Raw genomic sequence first — 23492 nt, forward strand, 5'->3', positions numbered from 1 at the left:
CTGATTTCTTCTTCAAGTATTATCATTCATTGAAACTTTCATTTTCACTTATCGTTTGAAGTGCATTTTCATATCAGTAGCAGTTTAAGACAGTTTTCTGTCCCCCACCCTTTATTCCCCTATCTTTTGTTTTCTTGTCCTTTTGTGTTTTATGAAATACGTGATTTTGTTAAGTGTCAGGTTTGGGCAACAGGGAAAGATTCTAGGCATGTCAATATTCTGAGGCAACTTGGCACTGAAGCATTTTTTCTTTGCTCCACCATGCCCAAACTGACATTTGTGGTCGAGGTCTGAAGCAAGAATATCCTTAAGGTCAAAACCAACAGATTATCCTGATGCTATATTTCAGTTACACTCTCTCTTTAATGCAAGTTTTCTCAACAGCAGCATTATTGACATTTTGAACCTGTAAATTCTTTGTTGTAGGGGCTGTCCTGTGCATTATAGGATGTCTGCCAGCATCCTGAGTCTCTATCCACTAGATGCCACTAGGACCCCACCCCCACCCCAATGACAATAAAAAATGTATTCAGACATTGCCAAATGTCACCGGGGAGACAAAATTGCCCCCAGGTGAGAATCACTGCTGTAATGAACTAGAGGTGAGAAATGTACCTGTCTGTGGTATGTTTTAAAAAAACATAAAGTCTTGATTATTTTTGCATTATAGCTGGTAATCCACAGGATTAGCTCTATCTTGGGAGAAAGAAAAAGATTGTATCACTTAACCGGTTTTTCAAACTTGTTTCACAAAATGAGATCTTTAAGTGAATGCAAGAATGAAGTCTTCCAGCTTTAGAATATCCAGGGATATATTTTCATAAATCTAGCCTGGAGCCAGTGGACACAACCCCAGGCAGGCAGAGAGTAATAATACTGATATGATTTTGGATATTATCAGTGTTTTGTTGGTGCCATTTTTACCCGTCTGGCAGGAAACCACAGTCCTGATCTCTCAGAATTCACTGCCAGAACTTTTTCAGGCTTTTGACTCCCCTCTCTCATCAAGACTGAAGCGTCAGAGAGGAGAGGGAGCTCAGTCATTAGCTGGGAATGTTGCCCAAATGGAAGGGGGAAGGGGGAGGTGTTGGTACACATGTGTATCCAACATGTACCTACACGACTGTGTGAGATCAGCAGGGGTGGGAGAGATAGTTCCAGATGCCAAGGAGCAGATGGAGGTGCGTGTGTTCGAAGGCTGGGCTGTAGAGGATTGGCTGCTATCACCTGAGCTCCTTCTGCAGATGCACACCTTGCTGCAGAGGTTATAGTTGAAAGGCCATGTTTTAAAGTGAACCATACTGCTTGAGCAGATGTGTATTACACACCTCCCTGGCACAGAGGTTCAGGAATAGGAAGAGAAGAAAGGGGAGAAATGTAGCTGATTGAGCACCTGCTCTGTAATGAACACTCTTTCACATTTGATGAATGAATGAATGAATGAATGAATGAATGAATGAATGAGACTTTAAGGAGAAAAAGAACCCACTAACTCTGATGTTAAGTGTAATGGTAACAGGACAAGGCATCGTCCCATTGGCTGAGAAGGTCTCCACAACCACTAACTTCTGAAGTTTTAGCCTCAAGCTGGCCTGTTGTGCTCACTGCCACAGCAGTGAGATTTGAGGAGTTGATTGATGGTCTCCCAGCCATGCCTGGCTGTCTGCTCTTCTGAAAGGAGCTAATAACCAGTGGTGGGCTTGTGTGTGGAGGCCCACCACTCCACCGGCAGCACAAACAAGCCCCACTCGGCCCAGGCGAGAATGCAGGCCCCACTCTTGGCACTGTTCCTGGAAACGAAGAACAGGCTTCTTTATTCCAGTCTCCAGGCTTCTGGCTAGCAAGAAACACTGCCCGGCTGTGAAGCGTTTTATAGGATTATAACGGGTTGTGCTAAAGGCGAGTTCTGAAAAGCACTTTGTGCCACTGCTTTGAGTGAAGCTGACTGTTAGGGCAGTGTTGTTCCTAAGCCCATAAACACACACACACACACACACACACAGGCAGGATAGGGAATGCCGGGCTCCTGGGGCCCACTCAGCTGGGCAGCACTGCAGAGTTGGCCTGGCTTCCCTCAGTTCTGACACCAGCCTCAGGAGTGTGCTTAGGAACCATCCTGTAGAGCAGCCTGCTTTCTGACAAAGTCTTTGGTCACAGACACCTCTGTTTGGAATCCTAGGCAGAATACCCAAACCCCAAAGCTGCTAATGTTGGAGCAGTACACCACACACGAGGGAGGTTCTGAAGTCAGGGCACAAGGTGGACGTTGCATGGAGTCAAAAATACCCTTGAAAAAATTTTAAATGTCTCAAGGACCACATACATACATGGCTTGTGTATACCCCAAATTGCCAGCTTCAGTTTACAGACCTTATTGTACCAAAAATATATGTCTTTAAACACCAGAGCCCTATTTATGGTGGTGAGACATTCATGCTTTGAGAAGCTTAGAAGCATCTGACAAGCCAAGGGAACTCCAGGTCCCCATCTTTCCTTTCACTCTCATTTGGGGGCTTATGCTTTTTTTTTTTTTCAGCACTATGTAAATGATTACTGGCCATTAGCAATCTCTTTCTATCTCTATCTCTCTCTCTCTGCCTAACATATCTGGCAGAAAACACAGAAGTTTGCTACACATATGTTCTGTGGCCATGTATATTAATTGATTTTTATTGTTCCAAATCTTTTGAGGAGGGGCAAAAAAAATGTCATGAGAGAGAGTGGATATAGCAGCCTTCCTATCAACCAGTATGACTATTCTTTGCTCTATGATAGTTGTACTTAAACTTGAGGTTAAAGTACCCACTTTTCCATGGGGTTTATGTACTGCTACACTGGGCTTAGGGTATGCCAGACTCCCTGTCCAGCCCTGAGGATCCCGCAGTGAATGGACCAGTCGAAGTTTGCTAAGGTCACTCTTTCTCACCAAGTGCTGGAGGTGCACTTCCCAACTAGAGGATAAGGCCCAGCGAACTTGTCAAAGCTCGTCCTCAAAGGGGCTGTTGCTGGCCAGATCATCCTGTTGAGATGGTGGGCCTGAGGGGCCAGAGGAGCAGGAAGAAGACGGGAATGAGGAGCAGCTGCATGTGCTTCAGCTCATATCCTCAGCAGCCAGGGTAGCCCTGAGTGAGGCATGTCACTGCCTCTCCTGGCCCTCCTTTGGCTGCAGAATTAATCAGGGGCTGTGTTAGTTGGGTGCCTTTGGAGATGACATTCCCTTCACGCCCCCACCAAGCTTGGTCAGGCTCACAGGGAGCACTTACATAAGCTCCCCAATCAGCACAGCCCGGGTTAAGAAATGAAGTTGTGTTCGGGAATACAGGTAGAAACACTCAGTGGTCCATGGGCATCTTTCTCACTGCAAACCTCGTCTTCGATCACCTCCTTCCCACTGCTTGAGTATGTATATTTGAGGGAAAAAAAAAATCCAGGTGTTTTCTCCAATCTCAGCTGGAACCCACTAATTCAGGAGTCTCCTTTACACATGTGGCAACAACGGGGCTAGCAAAACTGGCCAGACTCTCTCTTTTCTGAAGGCAGTTTGTCCACACTAGCTGGACAGGAAAGTAGGTGAATTTAGTGCCAGGGTGTGTGGGTTTGGTACCTGGGATGAAAGATCTATGTATCATGAGGTTTCCTGCCTGGAAAGTAGAAACGGGATTCTGGCCTTAGCTGGAAGCAGAGAACACTGTAACAAGGTCTAGATATTTCCATTCCCATTACCTCCTGTACACCTAAGAAGTCAAAACAAAAGACATCAGCTCCCTAGACCACCACCTGCAGTGGTCATGACTTTGATGGGGGCCAGGGGGTGGGATTTCAACAGTGCAGTCTACAAAATAACTTTTGAGACAGTGATCATTTTAATATTGAAAAATTAATTTCCCAAGTAACACATAAATATATTTTTCTTGTAAAAAATTTAAGAACATTAGCTATAAATTTAAAGTCTCTTTTACAGCCTTTAATTCCAGGTGTATACCTGGCATGGATTGCCTCCCCTAGCCCCAAGGGGACTTGTAAGTTTGCTGTGCATCCTTCTGGATGGTTTTCAATAGTATTTACCTACATTTTGCTATAGAAAATACATGGTATTATGTAGATGTGTTTTCAACACAAATGGTATTAATATTGGGCTTACTCTGCAATTGTTCTTTAACTGAATGTGATACATACACTGGAGATCTCTCCATGCCACAACCCTGGACCCATCTTGTTTTTGACTGCTGTTGAGTGGGGTTTTATAGGGAGGAGAATTTATTCAAGCATTCCCTGTTGATAGATATTACAGTGGTTCCAGTTTGGGGGTTTTGCTTGTTTGCTTTTTACTGTTCCAGACTGGGCTGCAGCAAATGATCTTAGAATTGCCTATTGAACATTTACAATGTAGTTCTCCAGTAAGGCATGGTATAGCCAACCAGGTCCTGCTGCAGAGCTTCATCTTGAACAGACCCTGTCAGACTGCCCTTGTGAGTGGCTGACAGCCGCTAATCAGCCTCTTCGTATTTAAAAATGGGTACAGAGGAAGGCGCCCAAGGGAAGTCTCTGGAAGTGGTGGAAATACATTTCCTGATTGTGGAAGTGGTTACGTGAGTGTTTACATTTGTCAACACTCAACTAACTACATAACTTAAAGTGGGCACATATTACTGTTTATAGACTATACACTCCAGTGACGTTCAGATGTTCATTAAAAAAAAAAAAAAACCACACAACTGTGGGGGGTGGAGACTGGCTGGGAATAAGGCAAGACGGAATACTACCTCCTCTTAATATGGGCTTTTAAAATGCTGGCTTTTCCTTCCACCGGGTCTCCTCTCTACTCGCCGCCTCTTCCACTCCCGGAGTGAGGGGTAGTCGTTGCACGGGTGGCCTCGGGCCTCCGCCTCGCGGAAGGAAAAGACCCTCGGTAGAATCGTCCCTCTCCTAGCTGGGGCGTTTCCGCGGGGGCGGTACCTGGGCGTTCCAAGGACGCGCGGGGGCGGGGCCGAGGCGGTGCCCGCCCGGCCCCAGGTGGGTGGGCCCGCACTAGGCTCCGCCCCCTTTCAGCCGGAGAGCCGAGTCGGTCCCACCCGGCAAGAAGCCGGCTGTCAGTCTCCGTGCCACCACTGCCGCCGGGCACCGTGGAGCTGGGGCCCCCTTTCGCCTGGGAGTTTTGTAGTCGCCTCGGGTCAGCGGTGACATCCCAAAGAGCAGGCCCGGCAGCCACCATGGTGGCCAAGGATTACCCCTTCTACCTCACGGTCAAGAGGGCGAACTGCAGCCTGGAGGTACCCCCAGCCAGCAGTCCGGTCAAGGACGCCGAGGTAGGGTCTCCACCTGGACCTCTCTGGGTCCATCTGTCAGTTCCTCTGTCTGTCTCCATCTCTCAGTCCCTCGGCTCCCTCTCTGTATCAGTCTCTCTCTGCCTGCATCTTTCATTCGGTGTGTTCCTCTTTCTTTCTCTCCCTCTGCTTCTGCGAATCCCCCTCCCTCTCCCCATTTCTCACACTCACTGTCTCCCTCCATGTCTCACTCTCTGTCTCTGCCTCCTTTTTGCCCCTTCTCTGTGGATCATCATGAGCCTCCTCCCCTATCCCTGTCCCCCTTCCTCTTGGCCAGGGAGCAGCTAGCTGCCTCCTCACCCTTGCCTCTCGCATCCTGCAGGGCTCTCAGACTGTCAGTCTTCTGTCTAGACCCAACAGAGGGACTTTCTCTTACTGTATCCTTAGGCCCAGATGTCAGTCAAGAGCTACCTTTCAAGCTTGGGCTTCCTCTTGCCTGGGTTGGGAAGCAAGAGAAGGCCTTTGGGGGCCGTCTCACCTGTCAGGCTTGACCTCACAGTTGTTTGGCAGCAAAGACAGGACCTGGCACCTCTGCTTGTCATCTGTGGCCATTGGGGTCATTCAGCTGGAAGTCTGGGGGCTAAATGAGTAGTCTGAGTGTCTTGTACGTGGAGCCCGAAAATGAATTAAACTCCTTGAGGGCAGTGGAAAGCTGTCTTGGAACACTAGAAACAATTATCTTTCTGAAAGGGAACTTTCCAGTGCCTTAAGGGTGATGTGAAGGAGTCCTCCTGGCTTGTATTTAGTCTTGCCATTTACTTCTGTGTGTTATATCTCTGGCAAAGAACTCAAAAGGCTGGGTTCAACTGGAAGAGAAAGCATCCTTCTTTGTCTTTAAGGTTCTTAGGGAATATAGTTGCTTCCATTAGACCACAGCTTTGCTGTGGCTGAGCTATAGTGGAACCCACGGGACCCAGCTCATCACTGCTGCTCATGTGTGTATCTGAGAGATCATCACTGTGCCCAACCACGACTGGGGAAAGTCTGGAGACAGATGTGCATCCGACCTTGTCGCAGCATTCTTAAGGGTTCTCTACCTACCCACCACCCTTGGGTCTACTTAGCTGTGTGCACTTGGCTCACTGAATTATGTATGTTTGGGAGGACAGCATCAAAGATTCATTGCCTCTAACAAGAGCTGCTCCAAGCTGACAAGACTCCAAACAGTCTTCAGTTGTAATCAGCTTTCTGTAAGCTGAGCACAACTAACTTCTCACCCCCACCCCCACCCCACACTCCAGCTCAGTTGTATATTTTCACAAAGAGTTTTTGTTCCTAGTAGCTGTGGAAGTGTGATGGCCTTAATGGTGTTTGAATTTTTATGTAAGTTTTGACAAGATAGCACCAGCATACAGTTCAGGTTGTTCAGGCTTGGAATAGATACAATGATTTTTCCATAGGAACTTCATAATTTAATGAATATAAGAGCAGTGAAGCTAGTGCCCCCTCAAACTCCTTTTCAAGGACGCAAATCATAACCAAGTTTAATAAGTTGAAATGGATCAAAGGAAAGAATAGTGAGAATAGCTCTGGACCCTAACCAGTCCCTTCTTGCCATCCCTTAGTCCTATGTTTTCTGAGCAGTTTGGCAAAAAGCTTAGGTAAAACTCATCTGCTTGACCTTTTCATATACTTAGAATATAAATATATCTGTATGTCACAAATGTGAGGAAAGACATGTATCACCAAATGTCAAATATTAGTTTTCTTCATGGTAGCCAGATACAGATTTTAAAATGTGACTTATTTTCCTTTTGGGGGGATATCCTGGTATGGCAGTAAGGATGGGAGAGGGACAATTTTGAAAATGGTAAATATTTTTCAGGTATCACCATTGAGGAGTGTGTGTGTGTGTGTGTGTGTGTGTGTGTGTGTGTGTGTGTGTAGTTTAAATCAGAAATATCATGTATGCTCTATACATCCTGAAGCAGAAGGGTCCAGTGACGTGCACCTCCTAGCTTCATTTCCTGATAATGGTGATAGGCAAAGTTGGAAAAAGAAACCGAAGTGAATTTAGGGGGTAGTTTTCTGGTTTCATTATCCGTGCAAAAGATAAGTCAACCCTTGTAGGCCTTACTTCTCCATAAGCAATTAACTAAAATATATTTTCTGCCAGCAGGTGTCGTCAGTATTTGTAAGTGTTTGAAGAACAGCATACCCTGGTATGCCTGTTGAAAAACATGATTATACACATGTTTGTAAGCTAAGCATTGACTGTTAATTCCTATGAAAGTACTTTTTTAAGATTGATCATTTTTTTCCAAAAATAAGGTGGTTATAAAGAGAAAAACTGACTTATCCAAAGTGCTTTTTGACCTTCAAAGGAAGCAAAGCACCTGTGCCCTTTGGACATATAATGGCCATTCCTTTGGAATTTGCTGTGGGGAGGAGCACTGCATGGGCAAGTGCCTTCTATCATGGCTCCTGAGGTTGCAGCAGGCGTGCTGGGGAAAGCCACTCAAGGAAAGCCTTGCGGGGAAGGGCCTGGTGTGCAGTGGTGTGCATCTGATACCATACACTTGAGTTGAAAATCTGCAACAATAAACATTCTCTTAAATTCAAATCATAACAACATTTCTACTTGAGATTTAAATGCTTTGTAATTTTTAAAATTTTGGCGATGGTTTCCAGTGAAAGGAAAAAGGTGATATATTTTTAAATTTAATTTTCTTTAAATATTTTCTTAAAAATATTTATTTTAAACATGAAGAGTATTATGCACGGATTATGATATTAATACAATACTGCTTCTTAATCTGGTATTTCTTTATGGCACGGATATGTGAGTTGGGTTGCAAGTGTTTAATTTTAATACCCATAACCAGCTAGATCTTCCTGCTCTAATTGTTAACTGTGAAATCCAAGGACCTTAGTCCATTTTAGTCCATGGCTCTAGACTTTCCCAGAAAACATCGTTAAGCTTGCTCCTTCTGATCACTGATGTAGTTTCATTCAATTTATCTGTTTTCTTATTTGTTGGGCGCTTATTCCCATGCCAAGAGGGACTGGTCCTTCCAGGCATGTTAGGTCCTCTGAACACCTGACCAAGTCACAAGAAGGAAAACGGTTAGCTCTTAATGAATTACACTGATTGTACGTTTAAAGGCACCATTTCCATATGGTGAAGTTTGCGTTTAAAGAAAGAAGGCTCTGGGGCGCCTGGGTGGCTCAGTCGGTTGAGCGTCGGACTTCGGCTCAGGTCATGATCTCGCAGTTCGTGAGTTTGAGCCCCTCATCGGGCTCTGTGCTGACAGCTCAGAGCCTGGAGCCTGCTTCAGATTCTGCCTCTCTCTCTGCCCCTTCCCCGCTCATACTCTGTCTCTCTCTGTCTCTCAAAAATGAGTAAACGTTAAAAAATAATTTTTAAAGAAAGAAGGCTCTGGGGCACCTAGGTGGCTCAGTCAGTTAAGTGTCCAACTTCAGCTCAGGTCATGATCTTGTGGTTCATGAATTCAAGCCCCGCATCGGGTTCTGTGCTGACACAGCTTGGAGCCTGGAGTCTGCTTCAAACTCTGTGTCTCCCTCTCTCTGCCCCTCCCCTGCTCGTGCTCTGTTTCTTTCTCTCTCTCTCAAAAACAAAGAAACATTAAAAATATAAAGAAACGTGGCTCAAATGAATGGATATGTTGGCTAAGGATGCTGGAGCCTGGTGAGAAGGTTTTAAGAGTTTGGGGTCAATCTCATTTTTAATGATAATACAAAGAGATGTTTCTGTTATTTTCTTTCTAAGAATGTATCTGAAAATTTGATGGACAGCTCACTTTGAGTTTTAAGATGCACTATTTCAGATGTTGGTCAGGATTAGGCCAGATTTAGTTAGCAGAATTTGTAATCATTGCCTTTCTCTCAAAAGTATATGATCTGATTTTGATTCAGCCAGTATATTTGTGTGACTCTTGGAATGACGTGTATCTAGAAATGACGGAGCTCTATTCCTCTCCTAGGTACCACATCTAGTGTCTCACTTGAGACCTAAGCCATGTTGTAGGGTTAACATAAAGTACATATTTTTTCCCTCACTTTATGAATAAAGACACTGAGGGGAGGTGACTTACAGAAAGCCATGAAGAAAATCGGCAGCTAAACTGAGAGCCAATGCCAGGTTTCCTGATGGATTTAGTCCAGCATTTCATACAGTGTACCTTGTGGCATCTAAGGGTGTTTACCTCTGTGAAGAAAGAGGGAGGGGAATGAATACTTAACAGACATGTAAAATGCTTTAAAATATTTTCTTTTAAGTATATAATCACGAGTGCTTTATGGAACTGAGGTGAACCCTATGCCCCTGCCATAATTTATGCCCCAGTCAGTCCACATGTGGACTTGAAAATTGTATGCACCTGGGGCTCAACTCCTTGCATGCCAGCTGGAGAGCTAAAGAAGTCAAATGGTTTCCAGTAATGTATACATTTCTTGGAATCTGTATCGTGTAGTGTTGAACTGATAGTATATATAACCAACTGCATGGAAATAGTTCTGAGGAGTTATTGCAGTTAGAATCCTGGTAGTTCTTCAAGTGACTAAACAAGTAGACTCCATGAATCATGTGACTTCAGATCTTGCTGGGAGGGGAGTAACATGGAGTTACCAGAGGTAAAGGCCGTTGCCTGCTGGTAGCATCTGGTTATGGTCATCCAGCCATGATTCTGAGGCTTGTTCAGATGGCGTCTTGGCTTCCAGGATAGGATATACATGAACTAGGAATAGATATATTGGAGAAAAGCATATTCACTTTACACATGTACATTTGAGTATGTTCAGGGTATCAACTCTAGACTGAGTCCTAATGCCATCACCTGCTAGTGGTATCACCGTGGACAAGCTACTCTGCCTCCCTAAGCCCTGTTTTCCTCAGTGTTAAAATGGGGTTGATGATAATTCCACCTTCTAGGACCATAGTGAGGGTCAATGAGATGATTCATGTATAGCACTTAGCCCAGTGCTTCGTGTATAGTAAATGTCCAATAAATAGCATCATCATCATTGAGACTTCTGCACCTTGAAAAGATTCCTCAAACATTTGTAATTAATGATCACCATCCTAATTTTCTGAGTGTTGTGTTACAGATAGCAGGGCCTCATTGTAGGTCTTCTCTTTATCCCCACAACACTCCTATAAGGTTGGTGTACTGCTCCCTTTTGGGAGAAGAAATTGAGACCCAGAGCTGGGTAGTAGCCTTTCCAGGATGGCTAAGCTACTAAGTGGAAGAGCCAAGATTCACACTCCAGTCTGGCCCCGAAGCTGTACTTTCCCAACCACATCACGTTGCGTCCAAATGACTAAATCACTGGTCTCCTCACCACATAACACATGAAGGATGAACCTGCTTGCTGGAGCAAATAGTCTCACAGTCAAAAGCCTACTTTTTCTGGGTGTCTGGATAGAAGACCCCACCATCACTCAGTGCTTCTGGCAGCTCACTTCGTAGAATGGCTACAACCCAAAGGAGCGGGAATTTGCAAGCCTCCATTTGGGGAGGGTTTGGGTAACTTCCGTTCTGTGTTTCTCAACACCAAGGAGCTGGTCTTTGGCAGAATTCCGCATGCTCAGCTCTGTGGAGGTGACACTGTTAGTTCTGCAATTAGTCATTTTGCTTATCTGCGTTAACCACCAGCCTTCCACCTAAACCAAATAACTGGAAGGCCCTGACTGCCATCTGGATACTTGCAAATTGTGTCATTTTCTCAAGACACTCTGAAACTGCCTATAAAATCCTGGACTGTTGCCACTGTTTTCATAGCAACTGAATGAAAATAAATTACTGACCATATCCTAATTTTTGCAAAGCCCGGTGCACATGTAATTGTTATTAATGGCATGCGTATATCTAGAAGAGCTACTTCATTTGTGATGTATGCATGCAATTGCCTTCCATAATTTGTCAGCATTGGTAATGTGTACAGGTCACACACAAAATGAGGAAATTGCTGTAACTGCATTGCCATGTATTTTCATCTTGGCTCATGGACTGTCAAGAATGAAGGCCAGTGGTTTCTAATGCCTTTCATTTTTAATGAATTGACACTGTTTATTAGCTTAAAAGAGGCTATGTCACACGTTAATCAAGAAAGGCGTCTGAACCTTCATCTGGCTGGGAAAGGAGGGTTCTTTTTAAGTCTAGAAACACTTGTGTCTAGACCTTCTGTGTTTGAGCCATTGTATTCTTTTGTGAGAAGGCAGCCCCGATTATTACTAAACTTCAGTTAATTGGAGCAGAACCAGAAACCTTAACGGTAAAGTCACTGGACTTTTTTTTTTCCTCCTCTGGCTCTTAAGATGAAGAGGTAAGGAGTAGCAAAACAGGCTCTCTTTTTTTTCCGGGGATTTATGAAACACAAACAAAACTAGCCTTCAGGAAATGACCCAGGGTCATTGCATTCGAGAACCTTAGAGTGGGAAAGGCCTGTTGAGAACATGGAGCCCAGTGCTGGGGCCATTCAGTCTCTGCTTAAACATCTCCAGAGACAGAGAGCTCATTACCTTCTGAGCCTGTACACTCCATCTTTGTTCAGTGTGGATCATGAAAAAATCCCGTCTTAATTATAACATTGCTTTCTGCAACTGAATAATATACAGGAGTATTTTCTCATGTGTTATCTCCTTAAATATTTGTTCTCTCTCCCCATCTACTCCCACTCTGCGCACACACATGCATATGTATGCATGTATACACACACACACACACACACACACACACACACACATACACACACACACATAAACACACTCTTCCCCCAGGTGCTTGTTTCTCTTGGCTAGACATCCTGGTTCCTGTAACTTCTCCAAATGGGACTTACTGTCCAATCTCTTTCTCTTCCTTGCTTGTTTCCACCGGACATCCTCAGGGTGCCTGGAAATCTTGAGTATTGATCAGCCCAGAGACATACTATATAGTGCTATATCAACAAACAAGATTTCTGTTATGTTTAATGTGCTTCCTTAGACAAGAGAAGTAGACTAATACATTGAAAAAGACTTTTGAAATAGAGATGACAGACTGAAGATTAATGTCTTTGTCATATAAGTAATTTATACAAATGTAAAAGAACCCTCCAAGATGTCCTTTGATAAATGAACAAAAAGACACTAATAATTCATGCACAAGGAACTGTGAAAGTAAACATTATTTAAAATGTTCACTCTAATAGAAATTATAGAAGTGCAAAAGGCAAGTAAAATAATAAGGTGCTGTTTCATACCTAATTGATGTCACAAATATTTTAAAGACATGATAGAACCCAGTCCTGGGGATGTTGCAAGGAATAACACACTTCTTTGGGGTAATGAGGGGACTTGTCAGTATATATTAACACACAAAAAAAGGTACTTGGGTGGCTCAGTTGGCTAAGCGTCTGACTTTTTCAGTTCAGGTCATGATCTCAGCTTATGGGTTTGAGCCCCACATTGGAGACCGCTTGAGATTCTCTCTCAATCTCCCTCTCTGTCCCTCCCCAGCATGCGTGCTCTCTTTGTCTCTCTCTCTCAAAATAAATAAACTTTAAAAAACAACAAAAGAAAAGAAAATGTTTAAATCTCTGGACCCAGTATTCCAGCTCTTAGGGAGGAAAATACTATTCAAAGCTGTTCATAATGATATTATTTGCAATAATTGTCATGTTATATGCTTGTGCATTTTATAGGTTTCAAAGCATTTTTATAGTCTTTTCCTCACCGGAGTATAATTATCCCCGTTGTAAAGATGAGGATCCCAAGAATCGGAGAGATTCAATAATTTTCCTAAGATCACACAGCTGGTCATGGCAGAACTGAAGCTAGAAGTCGGCTGTCTGACTTCAGTTTAGCATCCTTCCCTACTTGTTTCTAACAGAAAAGCCAACGAACCGACCTATAATGAGAGAATGGCTCCATGTACCGTGGCCTCTGGCACAGGGATCAATGGCATTTGAGCCATTACACACTAGCTAACAGAAGTACCTTAATGTTCTTGTAAAACATAAAAAGGAAAAAGCGTGAGCATAATGACACACATGATGTAACCAATTTAAATGTGTACATATGTGCATGAGATGTAGAGAAGCGGGGAAGGGAGGTTCAGTCAGCACACCCTCTCCCTCCCTCTCTCATTGTGCTTACTAAATTCACAGCAGTGCTGCCCTGTGTTCAGATAGCAGTCAGCGGTTTTCACTTGCACTGTCTCCTTTGAACCTTGCACTGGCTGAGGGAGCTGAGCAAGGCAAGGACTGTGCTTTTTGTTTGTCAACTGAGGAAACAAGAGATTCAGAGAGATGAGGAGGCAGGTCCAAAATATTGTCGCCTCCTTGTCCAGCCTTGACCTGTTGGCACACTGCAGTGTTGGCTTAACCCAGTCATGTTCCTGAATGAGGTTGGTGGTAAGCAGCACTATTTGGGGGGTTTTCAAAGTGAAGTCCATTAAAGAACACTGCATGTGGTGACCTCACCTGGGAGCCAGTGGGCTGGTGGACCCATCCCTTGGCCTGCACTCCAGATTCAAGTGCAAAGCCTACTTTATATTTAAATTTTTTTTAAATGTTTATTTATTTTTGAGAGAGACAGAGACAGAATGCGAGTGGGTTAGGGGCAGAGAGAGAGGGAGACACAGAATCTGAAGCAGGCTCCAGGTTCTGAGCTGTCAGCACAGAGCCCAACGCAGGGCTCGAACTCACGAGCCGTGAGATCATGACCTGAGCTGAAGTCAGACGCTCAACCTACTGAGACACCCAGGCACCCCAAGCTTACTTTATATTTAATGTGAGATTGCTCGCGGTCCGTGAGTTCGAGCCCCGCGTCGGGCTCTGGGCTGATGCTTAGAGCCTGGAGCCTGTTTCCGATTCTGTGTCTCCCTCTCTCTCTGCCCCTCCCCCATTCATCTCTGTCTCTCTCTGTCCCAAAAATAAATAAACGTTGAAAAAAAAAAATTTAATGTGAGATTGCTGTGAAACAAGAAGCCCACAAAAAATGGCTAAACAGAAACTTCTGTACGTGTAGAGGACATCCCTTAAAAAGATGTCTGCCTGAGCTCTGCAGATCTAATGTTTGCAGCAGAGGTGCTAATTAAATGGTAAGGAGAAATAGAGCACTTCCCCCGAGGGGACGGTTTCCGTAGATACCAAGAGAAGTTGGCAACCTGAATGAAATAAAACTAAGAGCCTGTGTCAGGACCTTGGAAAATATATAAAAAATGTTTAGCAGGTGCCACCATTGTCAGATTTGGAAGTCTGGAGTCTTCCTGGAGGAAGAAGCCACAGAAGGGAAGAGGGAAGCAGCCAGTGGGTGGAAAGAGATAGATCTACAGGCCTGACGCTGTCCCCAAAGGGGGACAAGTGATAGAAGCCTTCTCTCTGTGTGCTTTCTGGCTCCAACACAAGGTCAGTGCTAGAGTCCCTCTCAAGTGTGTTATCTTACATTGAAATGCTAACATTTCATAATCCCTAAGTGACGCAGGCATGTCAAGAACGACCCCAGGCAAATACAGAGAAGATAATTAAAGGTCACTGGTGAAGACTATTCTTGTGTTTGACTTTGCACGGGTGGGGAGGGGTGCCGGTGGCTCGTTAGTATCCTGTTAGGTTTTTGGTCTTGTTCGTTCTCACACACCTTCAACCATCCCCCTTGCTGGTTGGTGGTTGCCTTGGGTGCTTCTGGGTGTGGTCTTGCAGAAGGGGTCTGAAACCATGGTGAAGAAGGAAACAGACTATTTACAAAAGGCAAAAAAGTTGATGGTAACTTAAGTGTTGGCCACAGGCGCATGGTGCAAAGCCATCTCCTTCCGCCTCAGCTGTTTGATAGTGGCTTAAATTGGACGGTTTTGAAAGACAGCACATCCGAAAAGAGGACTTGTTTTCTCTTGTCAGTTTCTGAATGCTATGTGCCCGGGCTCTAAGGACTGAGGAGAGTGAACTTTGCTCTGGCTCAGCATCAAGAAATGGGGACTTGCTTTGAAGGACTCCTAAATGCTTAAATCTGAATTTCTTTCACAGCATTTATTTCTAAGCTGGTTCTTACAAGAGCCTCCCTACTAGCTGGAGACAGGACACAAGTAGAGGCTCAGAGAAGACCTCAGAGTCTTTGTTTCTGGAATGAGAAGACTGGCTTAGATATTGTTTTCCCAGAAGGTGGGTTTCCTACCATTTGTGGTCGCCCAAATGATACAGGAACAAGGGGATACAGAGACGAGACACAAAATAATAATTTTGACTCATTTTCTCTTTTTCAATTCTCTTCTTACTCTTCTGATCCTTCTGATCATGCTGCAGAGAAAGTCTTAGTTTAGAGTTAGTGGGTCTTTAACACCTTTCTATCACTTGTTAATTCCTCCTTTTAACAAAGCTCAAGCCTCAGTCTTAGAAGCTTCAGGCAAGCAACAGTATCTAACAAGAATTTAACAATTGGGTTCATTTTTTAAAGTTAGTTTCTATTTATGGCAGGCGCAGTGATAGCATTTATTTTTATAATATGTTTACTTAAGTAAAAAATAAGTAATTTAAGGAAACATTACATATGTAGTAGTTCACGCGGTATATACATTGGCTAAAAAATCGTCACAGTGGTACCAAGAGTTTGGAAATAGTGCATTCAGTGTGTTCTGAGAGCCCTTCTGCAGCAATAGGTTCCTGAGCTTGCGTATAGCTGCTTATAGACTAAATCTTAAATTTGGACTTTGAGCATAGGACCCAGATTTCAGATATTAAGATTTTTAAACAGATAAAGATGGGCTTTAATGTGTCATAGAAAATTATCCTGGACTAGATGTTAGCAAATTAAAAACAAAAATTGGATTTCTATCCTAAGAACACAAATCTTTTTTTTCTTTTCAAAGCTTCAAAGTCCCAAAGTTCCAGCTGAAATCATTTAACCCATGTTCTTCCTTTTCCCCCTCACCCTCAGGGAAGGATTGGGCAAGATTGTATTTTATGTTGTGGCAGCCATAGAGGCTAGTGGTTAGGAACTTCGATTTGAGGGGTGGACTGAGCCAAGCTTGAATCTCAAGTTGGCCACTTATGAGCCAGGAGGTCTTGGACAGTGACTCATCCTCTGAGCCTCAGTTTCCTCGTCTGTAAGTGAGAATTTCCAAGGGTACTGTGAAGATTAAATGAACACACAGAGGGCTTCCACAGAGCAAATGGTCCACAACAGCAGCATCTATTTTCAGTGTGCATCAGTTGAGTGGAAGCTGTGGCTGGTCATCCCTATCAAGGGGTCTGCTGGAAGGTCACTCTTTCCTTTGTAGGAAATACCCACCCAAGTTCCCAGGGATTCGAGTTGGCACTGGCCATTATTTTTTAAAAAAACAAAAGATGTTCCAAGCACACTGGCAAGATTCACGTTCATTCCTGCCAGGCAGGATGAAAAAAAAAAAATCTAGTATGGTTTACTGATGTTCCCAGAATGGCTTTCAAGCAGGGAGTGGGGTGTGAGCTCAGGGTAGAGAGGCGCCCCAGTCATGGGAGATGAGGAATGTGTCATCCCTCCTAAAGGCTGGCTCCCACCTGACATGCATCATCTGGGAATCTTAACCAAGCTCCAACCGCAGAGACAGACCCAGGGCAGGTGAGGAGGATTAGGTTGCTTTGGGAGTCCTTCCTGCCCTATTCATTAGCAGGGCACTTTAATTATAAATAGATCCTTTGTTATAAACGTGGGGAAATTCCATAGCCTGATGGATACAACTTGGTGAAGAGCCGAACAACTAAAAATGACCCCTATTGCTCTTGGATTGTCAGTAAATATTTATTGAGACCAGACTCTACTCAATAATTTCTCCTGAGTGTAAAAGAGAAAGGCATGCTTTCTGTCCTCAAGGAACGTGTACTTGAGTTTGACCGAGTCATTCCGAACCCTGACATACAGACAAGTGACTGTCAATTGGCAGAAAGAGGGATGGGGAAGCAGGCAATCTCACAGACTGGGAGGGGGGCAGTACTAGGAGGTGGTCCTCCAGTGAGCCCTCTGATGCTGGATGCTCACAACACCATTCCCCAGGTGGGTCTTCACAGAGGGCAGTGCCCACTAGGGGCACATGAGCAGGGCACCTGTGTACCTGGCTGGGCCTCTAAGATGCTGGGGGGAAGCCAAGAGGGGCTCCTGATTCCAGAGGGACAGGGCTCGGATGTTGAATGAACAGCTTCAAGTTTTCCATTTCCTGCCTCAGTCTCCATTGTCCTGCCTCTACCATGTTTATTTTGGTCAGGGTTCCCCCAGGGCTTAGGGAGTGAGCAGTGCTGGGGTTAAGAATGCAGATCTTACTGAGGAGCAGCCTTGGGCTCAGTCCTGGCTCTGCCACTGACTGTGTATGCTGGCTGTGTGACTTTAGGAAAGGTTCTTAACCCCTCTGAGCCTCAGTTGCCTGCTTTGCAAAATGAGTTTGCTAATAGTCCTAACTTAAGAGACGTCAAGGAAGCCATGCATAGAAAGCACTTTGTCACAGCCTGGCACGAAGCCACCATCAGTACTGTTGCTGTTACGATATACGAAGAAGTTGTGTTTTCCGAGAAGCCAGTGTAGGGGGTGGCAGGGAAGCCATTCAAGTCAGATTTGAATTTGAATTTCAGCTCTGCCAATTAATTACTGAGCATGACTTAGGGCAAGTCACTTTACTTCTCTGAACACCTGCTTCCTCTTCTAAAAAAATGAGGTGATGGAGTTGTTGTCTGATACAGATGAGTGTGTGTGTACCGGCACCTGGAACAGAGGGACTCCATGGTTCTTGGTGTCTCCTCTCCCCACTTAGGGGTTCCCCATTGTCTCCATTTGACAGTCAGAAGAGAGGAATCACACCTGGGTCAGGTATGGGACGACTTCTCTGTTTCTAGAAAATTGCTAGAATCTGTGTAGGTAGGGAACCTCGCAGGATGCAATTTCCTAACAATTCTGGAGGCTTTGCTGCCCCTGACATCATTCTGTGCAGCCCTGCTTTGTAAATTCAGGAGCAACCCCAGAGCCTGACCCCAAATGGTGGGGCAGGAGGAGCAGGAGCGCCTGGCCAGTGAAGGAGACTTTCCCTCGATCCCTGAGGGTACTTAGGGAAACTTTTCCAGGGAACTCTTGCCAGGTTAGGCCCCATGTGGTCCTTCCAAAGGAACCCTCCCATCTCTAGATGGCTTGAGCTGAAAGACTCATGGGAACTTCGCCCCTTTCTACCACAATAAATAACATTTTTCTTTTACCACAAAACTGCCTTTGTCTTCTCTGGAAACTTATTTGCATCGCTTACCACTGAATCTCCAGCATTTTTTTACAAAACCAAACAGATCACAGGCTTGTACCTACTTCTTCTCTTTTAAGTCGACTGCCATTGTCTATTCATTTTCTCTCTTGCGACCTTGTGATTGAAATGAGCTTCAAGTGAGGTGGGGAGCTGAGCGGGTCTCCGAGCCTCTGCCTCCTCTGTCCTGTGTGTGACACACTCTTTTTCAAATTTGCAGCCTTCTGAATTTTAATAGGCTGTAGATAATGATACATCTGGTAGCATATTAATTGCTCAGACTTAGAAATAACACGTAATCACTATGTTTCAAGGCTGCAAATGAACAGCACTGAGAGCCAGTGTTTGTTATGAGCTTTGGGGAAAATCCATTGTTTGTGGGCATTTTTAAATTCCTGTCATTAAAAATGTGCAACAGAATGAAGACTGTCTCAAATAAAGTTAGTTTTGTGTTCTCTGTGTGTGCTCACATGTGCATGTGTGTGCATGCGTGTGCATGTGTGCATGCACACACACACACACAGACACACAAACACACATCTCCCAAGGCATAACATTTTGAAGCTATTCATCTGCCCAGTTGGAGTGTGTGGGGGCAACAGAAAGGCCATATGAATCCATTATAGATCACCTACCTCACAGCTTCCTGAACAGCATGCTCTGTACCTCATTTTTCTACATACCGTTGCTCAGTGGGTGGTAAGATGTCGCTGAAAGCTGAAAACAGGAAAGCTTAAAATTTTTTTATTTTATTCCCAATTCAGTCAGCCCCTTGTGGCTGTGCCACTGGTAGTTTTTTTCCATTTTGAATAATCAGATTTCAGTGTATTCTGTTCTCAGTTGAGAGTAGACTGTTCTAAAACCCCCAAGTGCAACCTTCCCTGGTTCTAACAGGAGGCATGTGCTGCTGAGGATGAACGTGAACCCAGTGATTTGAAGGGATAAATGGTGCTAGAAGGGACAGGTGGGGGTTACCAGGGAGTGTGGCAAATGTATTCTCTGTTTCTCTCTGGAGGCCACATTTCTGCGAGTCTCGTCTGCTCAGATATCGTTCTTGTCAAAAACAGAAGCTGACTGGGCCCCAAGAGAGGGGGTCCGTGTTCTCATCCTGCACACCCCGTGCCCTTGGTCACATGTCCCTGTAGGTTTTACCCAGCAGGTATATCCCTGGTCCCAGCCTAGTCTTTAGTCAGATGGCAGACCTGGTTGTCAGCTTTGCTTGCCTGAGATGTACTTGATCATCCCAGATTTGGCTGGAACAATCTGTCCTTCCTTTGGGACATCAAGATTAAGATCTGAGCATCCTTTTTTTTTTTTATTTCTGTACTTCTTTTTCCATTTCTGGGAAGTAAAGATAGTTCTGAGCTTCAAAGGATAAGAGGTGGATGGGAGGATGTGCCAGTGGGTCTATATGGTTCTTTCTGGAAGCCAAAGGTAACATGTTATCTTGGGAAGAAATTCCACCTTGCTCACCTGACATGGGTTGAATGCTCAGAGTTTCTATCAATGCCTAATCCCACATAGTAGTGGGATCTGGCAAGATTGGAGCACAGCTCTTCTAGCCCGTAATTTAGCAATGTTGGGTAAGAAGGAGGGTTTTGGTGTAGACCTCAAGACCCACCTGGATTCCCTTCCCCAACTCACTCAGGTTCTTATCTTGGGATTTCATGGCTATTTTCCTCTCATCCTACATAGCCTTGGATCTTGCCAAACCACTCCCAGTTTTGCTGTATCCAGCCAGAGCTTGACTAAACAGATGATAAAGCTGCAGGAAGAAAGGGAGGTCAGGAATGTGGAATCAAAATATGTGGTCTCATAGCAGCCTGAGGTGTAGTGGCAGGAACATGTCATTAGTGAGATTGTGGTGTGGCAGGTAACACGGAGCTCCAGCTTCATCCTTGGGAGGCCCAGGGTAAAATCTAGTGCTGCAGGGATGGATGAAGGCAGGAGAGCAGGCTGGGGAAGGGACCACACCTCTCCTTGGGCATCAGAAGTAAGGGCAATAATAATCTGATATTTACAGGGAGCAACTTATGGGGCAGGCTTGTACCAAGCACATTACCTACATGATCTCATATCATCTTCCCAAAAACCCTGTGAGGGGGCAGGAGACTCACCGAATCACCCCCCCCCCCCCCCCCGCACCCCCACCAACTACACAGAGAAGGAGACTAAGCCCGTGGAGGTAACATTGTTGATCTGAGGTAATAGGACATTGTGCTCTGGCCAGAAAGGTTGGCTTATATTATATCCTTAGATCCTTTGCAAAGAATCAACACATTCTTTGGGCCAGAGTGATAAGAACTTTGTGACTTGCTGCAGAGTCTGCAGCTTATTCCTAAACTCTGGGGAAGCCTCTGCAAATATCCTTAAAGTATTCTTGAAGCCTGTACACAGCAGCTCCCAAACCCTGAAGCAGGGTTGAAATCCCCAGTGGCATTCTTTTCCACCTCCCCTCTAACTCAGCCCAAGGGGAAGCCAGGGAATCCCTTTCATAGAGATCAACAAACGCAGAATTTGTATCCCACCCAAGGGTTTCCAAGAAGTCAGTAGGAAATGACTGAATGTGAAACCCCAGAATCACAGAGGCCTTCCTCTGGGCCCTGTGGCTGTGATTAGGCCACCACTGCCACTTCCAGGTGCCTTGTTGACATTCTGCAACCAGGGATGTGTGCTTTGACCCCATTTTCTAGACCTATGGATGGGCGGGCATGATGGGCACATCACTTCTGTGGCATTCTTGCCAAAAATGCATAACCTGAATCTAACCATGAGAAAATACCTTCTGGGCCCAAAGCTGGCCTTCCCTTAAGGGCCACAGAGGCGTGACGCTGTTGGCAGCCCTTATCCTTTTTCAGGAGGCCAAACTCTTGAAGTGCTTCAGCCTTGAGCATCTGGCCTGGTCTGCCTCAAGAAAGTAAAAGTTTTGCTTGATGTTCGGAAGGCAGATGTGGAATCAGGGACCGCAGAGAGAGCTAAATATTTGGCTTCCTCTTTCTCTGAAGGTCCATAGTGCCATGTCTGGGCATGACCAAAATGAGTTTCAGGCGATGGGTTGGCATTTGCTAAAAGGAACTTAACTGGGGTGTGGGTGTGTATTTCTCCTCTGCCCAAGGTTAATAGTAACATCCTGTGTAAGAGAATTTGAATGTGGTCTTCTACTAAACTCCAATATTTTAGGGCTATTTATTAGATGTGTTTAATCTTGGGCCAATTTAACCAGTAGCAGACTAATAAAATAACAAATTTGGGCTTGCTGCCAGGACAAATGTTGACTTACCCTTATAATGTTGACTGAAACGAATATCTTTGAAAGTAATTGAGGAGTGAAACGTTTGCCAAAAATACAGTGTCTGAAACAGTGGTTCTGTTTTATTTTACTGGCACTGCTAAGAGATTACGTTCGTAACCTAGGCTGCCGCCCGCTTCAGCTCTCAGAGTCCCATATTTTACTGAATTATTGCCCAAGGTTCATTTCTTTTTTTCATCCCATCACCGTCATTCAGCAAAAATGAATTTCCCCGAGGCAGACAAGCAGGGCCAGTTAGTCTCCAATGCAGGGGCACAGATTCAATGGTAACCAGAAGAGTAAAGATAATAAGTTGCTTGAGGTCTGCCCTCAGAAACAAAATGGTTTGCCCTGAACATTAGCCCTCTCAGAGTTTGTAGTAAAATTAATTGCTTCTGCTGGCTGAAATCCATCTCCCTCACCCCACACCACCCCTTCCCTTGGTCATTTTAGTTTATGCGCACATTAGGGAACTACAGCATTTTGCCAGCATGTGTTGTAGACTTGAAGGAAGCAGGGAGGCCTGGAGGAAACGAAGCCGGGCTGACCACAGAAGTTATCATGAAGTGTGATTTCTTTCTATGCTCATTTTTTATTTGCTTTTTATGGGAGACTGTGTTTGGGGCAGGGATGGAGCAGGCTTTCAGAGGCTCATGCCAGCATTGTTTCAGCTTAGTCACATGGCCTCCTGATGCCTCCCCCTTCATCAAGGCTTCCCAAAAGCAACCACCTCACAGGCAGACTTTGGCCAGATGCCGTAGGTGCTAACTGGCGTGGGCAGAGAAGACTTGATGTTCAGAGAATAAATAGAATCTCTCCAAGCTTCGTGTGTTCAGTTTTATGGCCCCGAGAGCTGACGGTTTAATTTGTGGATTTGCATAGACCATCTTGTGACATCTCCGTCATCTGCTGGTTAGCGTTTCCATGAGAGGAGGCTGGAGAAATCGTTGGAATCACAACATAACAAATCCAATACCCTGTCTGCAGCTTGGCCATGATACCCAACTAACTCAGAGTGGTCTGGTTTATTTATCCAGACTTTCCTGACTCTTCCTTAGCAAGCAAAAATACAAAAACAAAAATAAAAGTAAGTGAACAAAACCCACACAACTTGTTTTTTTTTTTTTTTTGAAAGAAATTGAGATGTTTTTCTTAAAGCATCTGATATGGAGAAAGTTGGGCCATTTCATCAAAGAGGAAATCAGATTTCCCTTGGATGCACAGGGCAGGGCAACAAGACTGCAGGAGAGAATAAGCACAAGGGTGTGGCCCCCATCTTTGAGATTAGCTGAGACAAAGTATCAAGGACCCCTTCAGGGCGCTGTTCCTGGTGGTTTGTCAAAATCCACAAAGTCTGTAGCCCTTTTGTTGAAACCACTGATAAAAATCTCTAAAGGAAAATTGTAGTTCTGAGTGTGAAGACCTTTTGCTCACCTTGTGGGTTAGAAAACCAATAATTTTGAAATGCATTTGGCCTAATCAATGAAGCCAGGTTTCCGTTGGAATTTGGGCCTCATTATTTGCCTTTCAACTTCTGGTAACAGATGACACCAGGTCAATTAGCTCTGTGCCAGGGAAAAGAGCAGAGAAAAAAAAATTAATGGAAATTTTGGAGTTGAAACCATTATTTCATTATTGTCTTTTTCTATTTCAAAAAAAAAAAAAACAAAAAAAAAAAAAACAAAGATGAAGAGT

General features: G+C 44.5%; 1 protein-coding gene across 6 annotated transcripts in view; it reads left to right on the forward strand.

The window, feature by feature from the left end:
• Window positions 1-23492, forward strand: part of ARHGEF3 (Rho guanine nucleotide exchange factor 3) — a 306144-nt gene that overhangs the window by 230708 nt on the left and 51944 nt on the right. Inside the window, exon 1 of one of the 6 annotated variants that reach the window (XM_025916205.2) lies at window positions 5054-5306. The exons of the other annotated variants lie outside the window; for them this stretch is intronic. Within the exon in view, the coding sequence (XP_025771990.1) occupies window positions 5211-5306 (96 nt within the window). The 5' untranslated portion in view covers window positions 5054-5210. Of the gene's footprint in view, window positions 1-5053; window positions 5307-23492 lie in introns of those variants that run through there. 6 annotated transcript variants of the gene reach the window in all.

This window comes from Puma concolor, chromosome A2, assembly GCF_028749965.1.
Source record: "Puma concolor isolate L17-30 chromosome A2, mPumCon1.1.hap2, whole genome shotgun sequence".
Classification (NCBI taxonomy): Eukaryota; Metazoa; Chordata; class Mammalia; order Carnivora; family Felidae; genus Puma; species Puma concolor.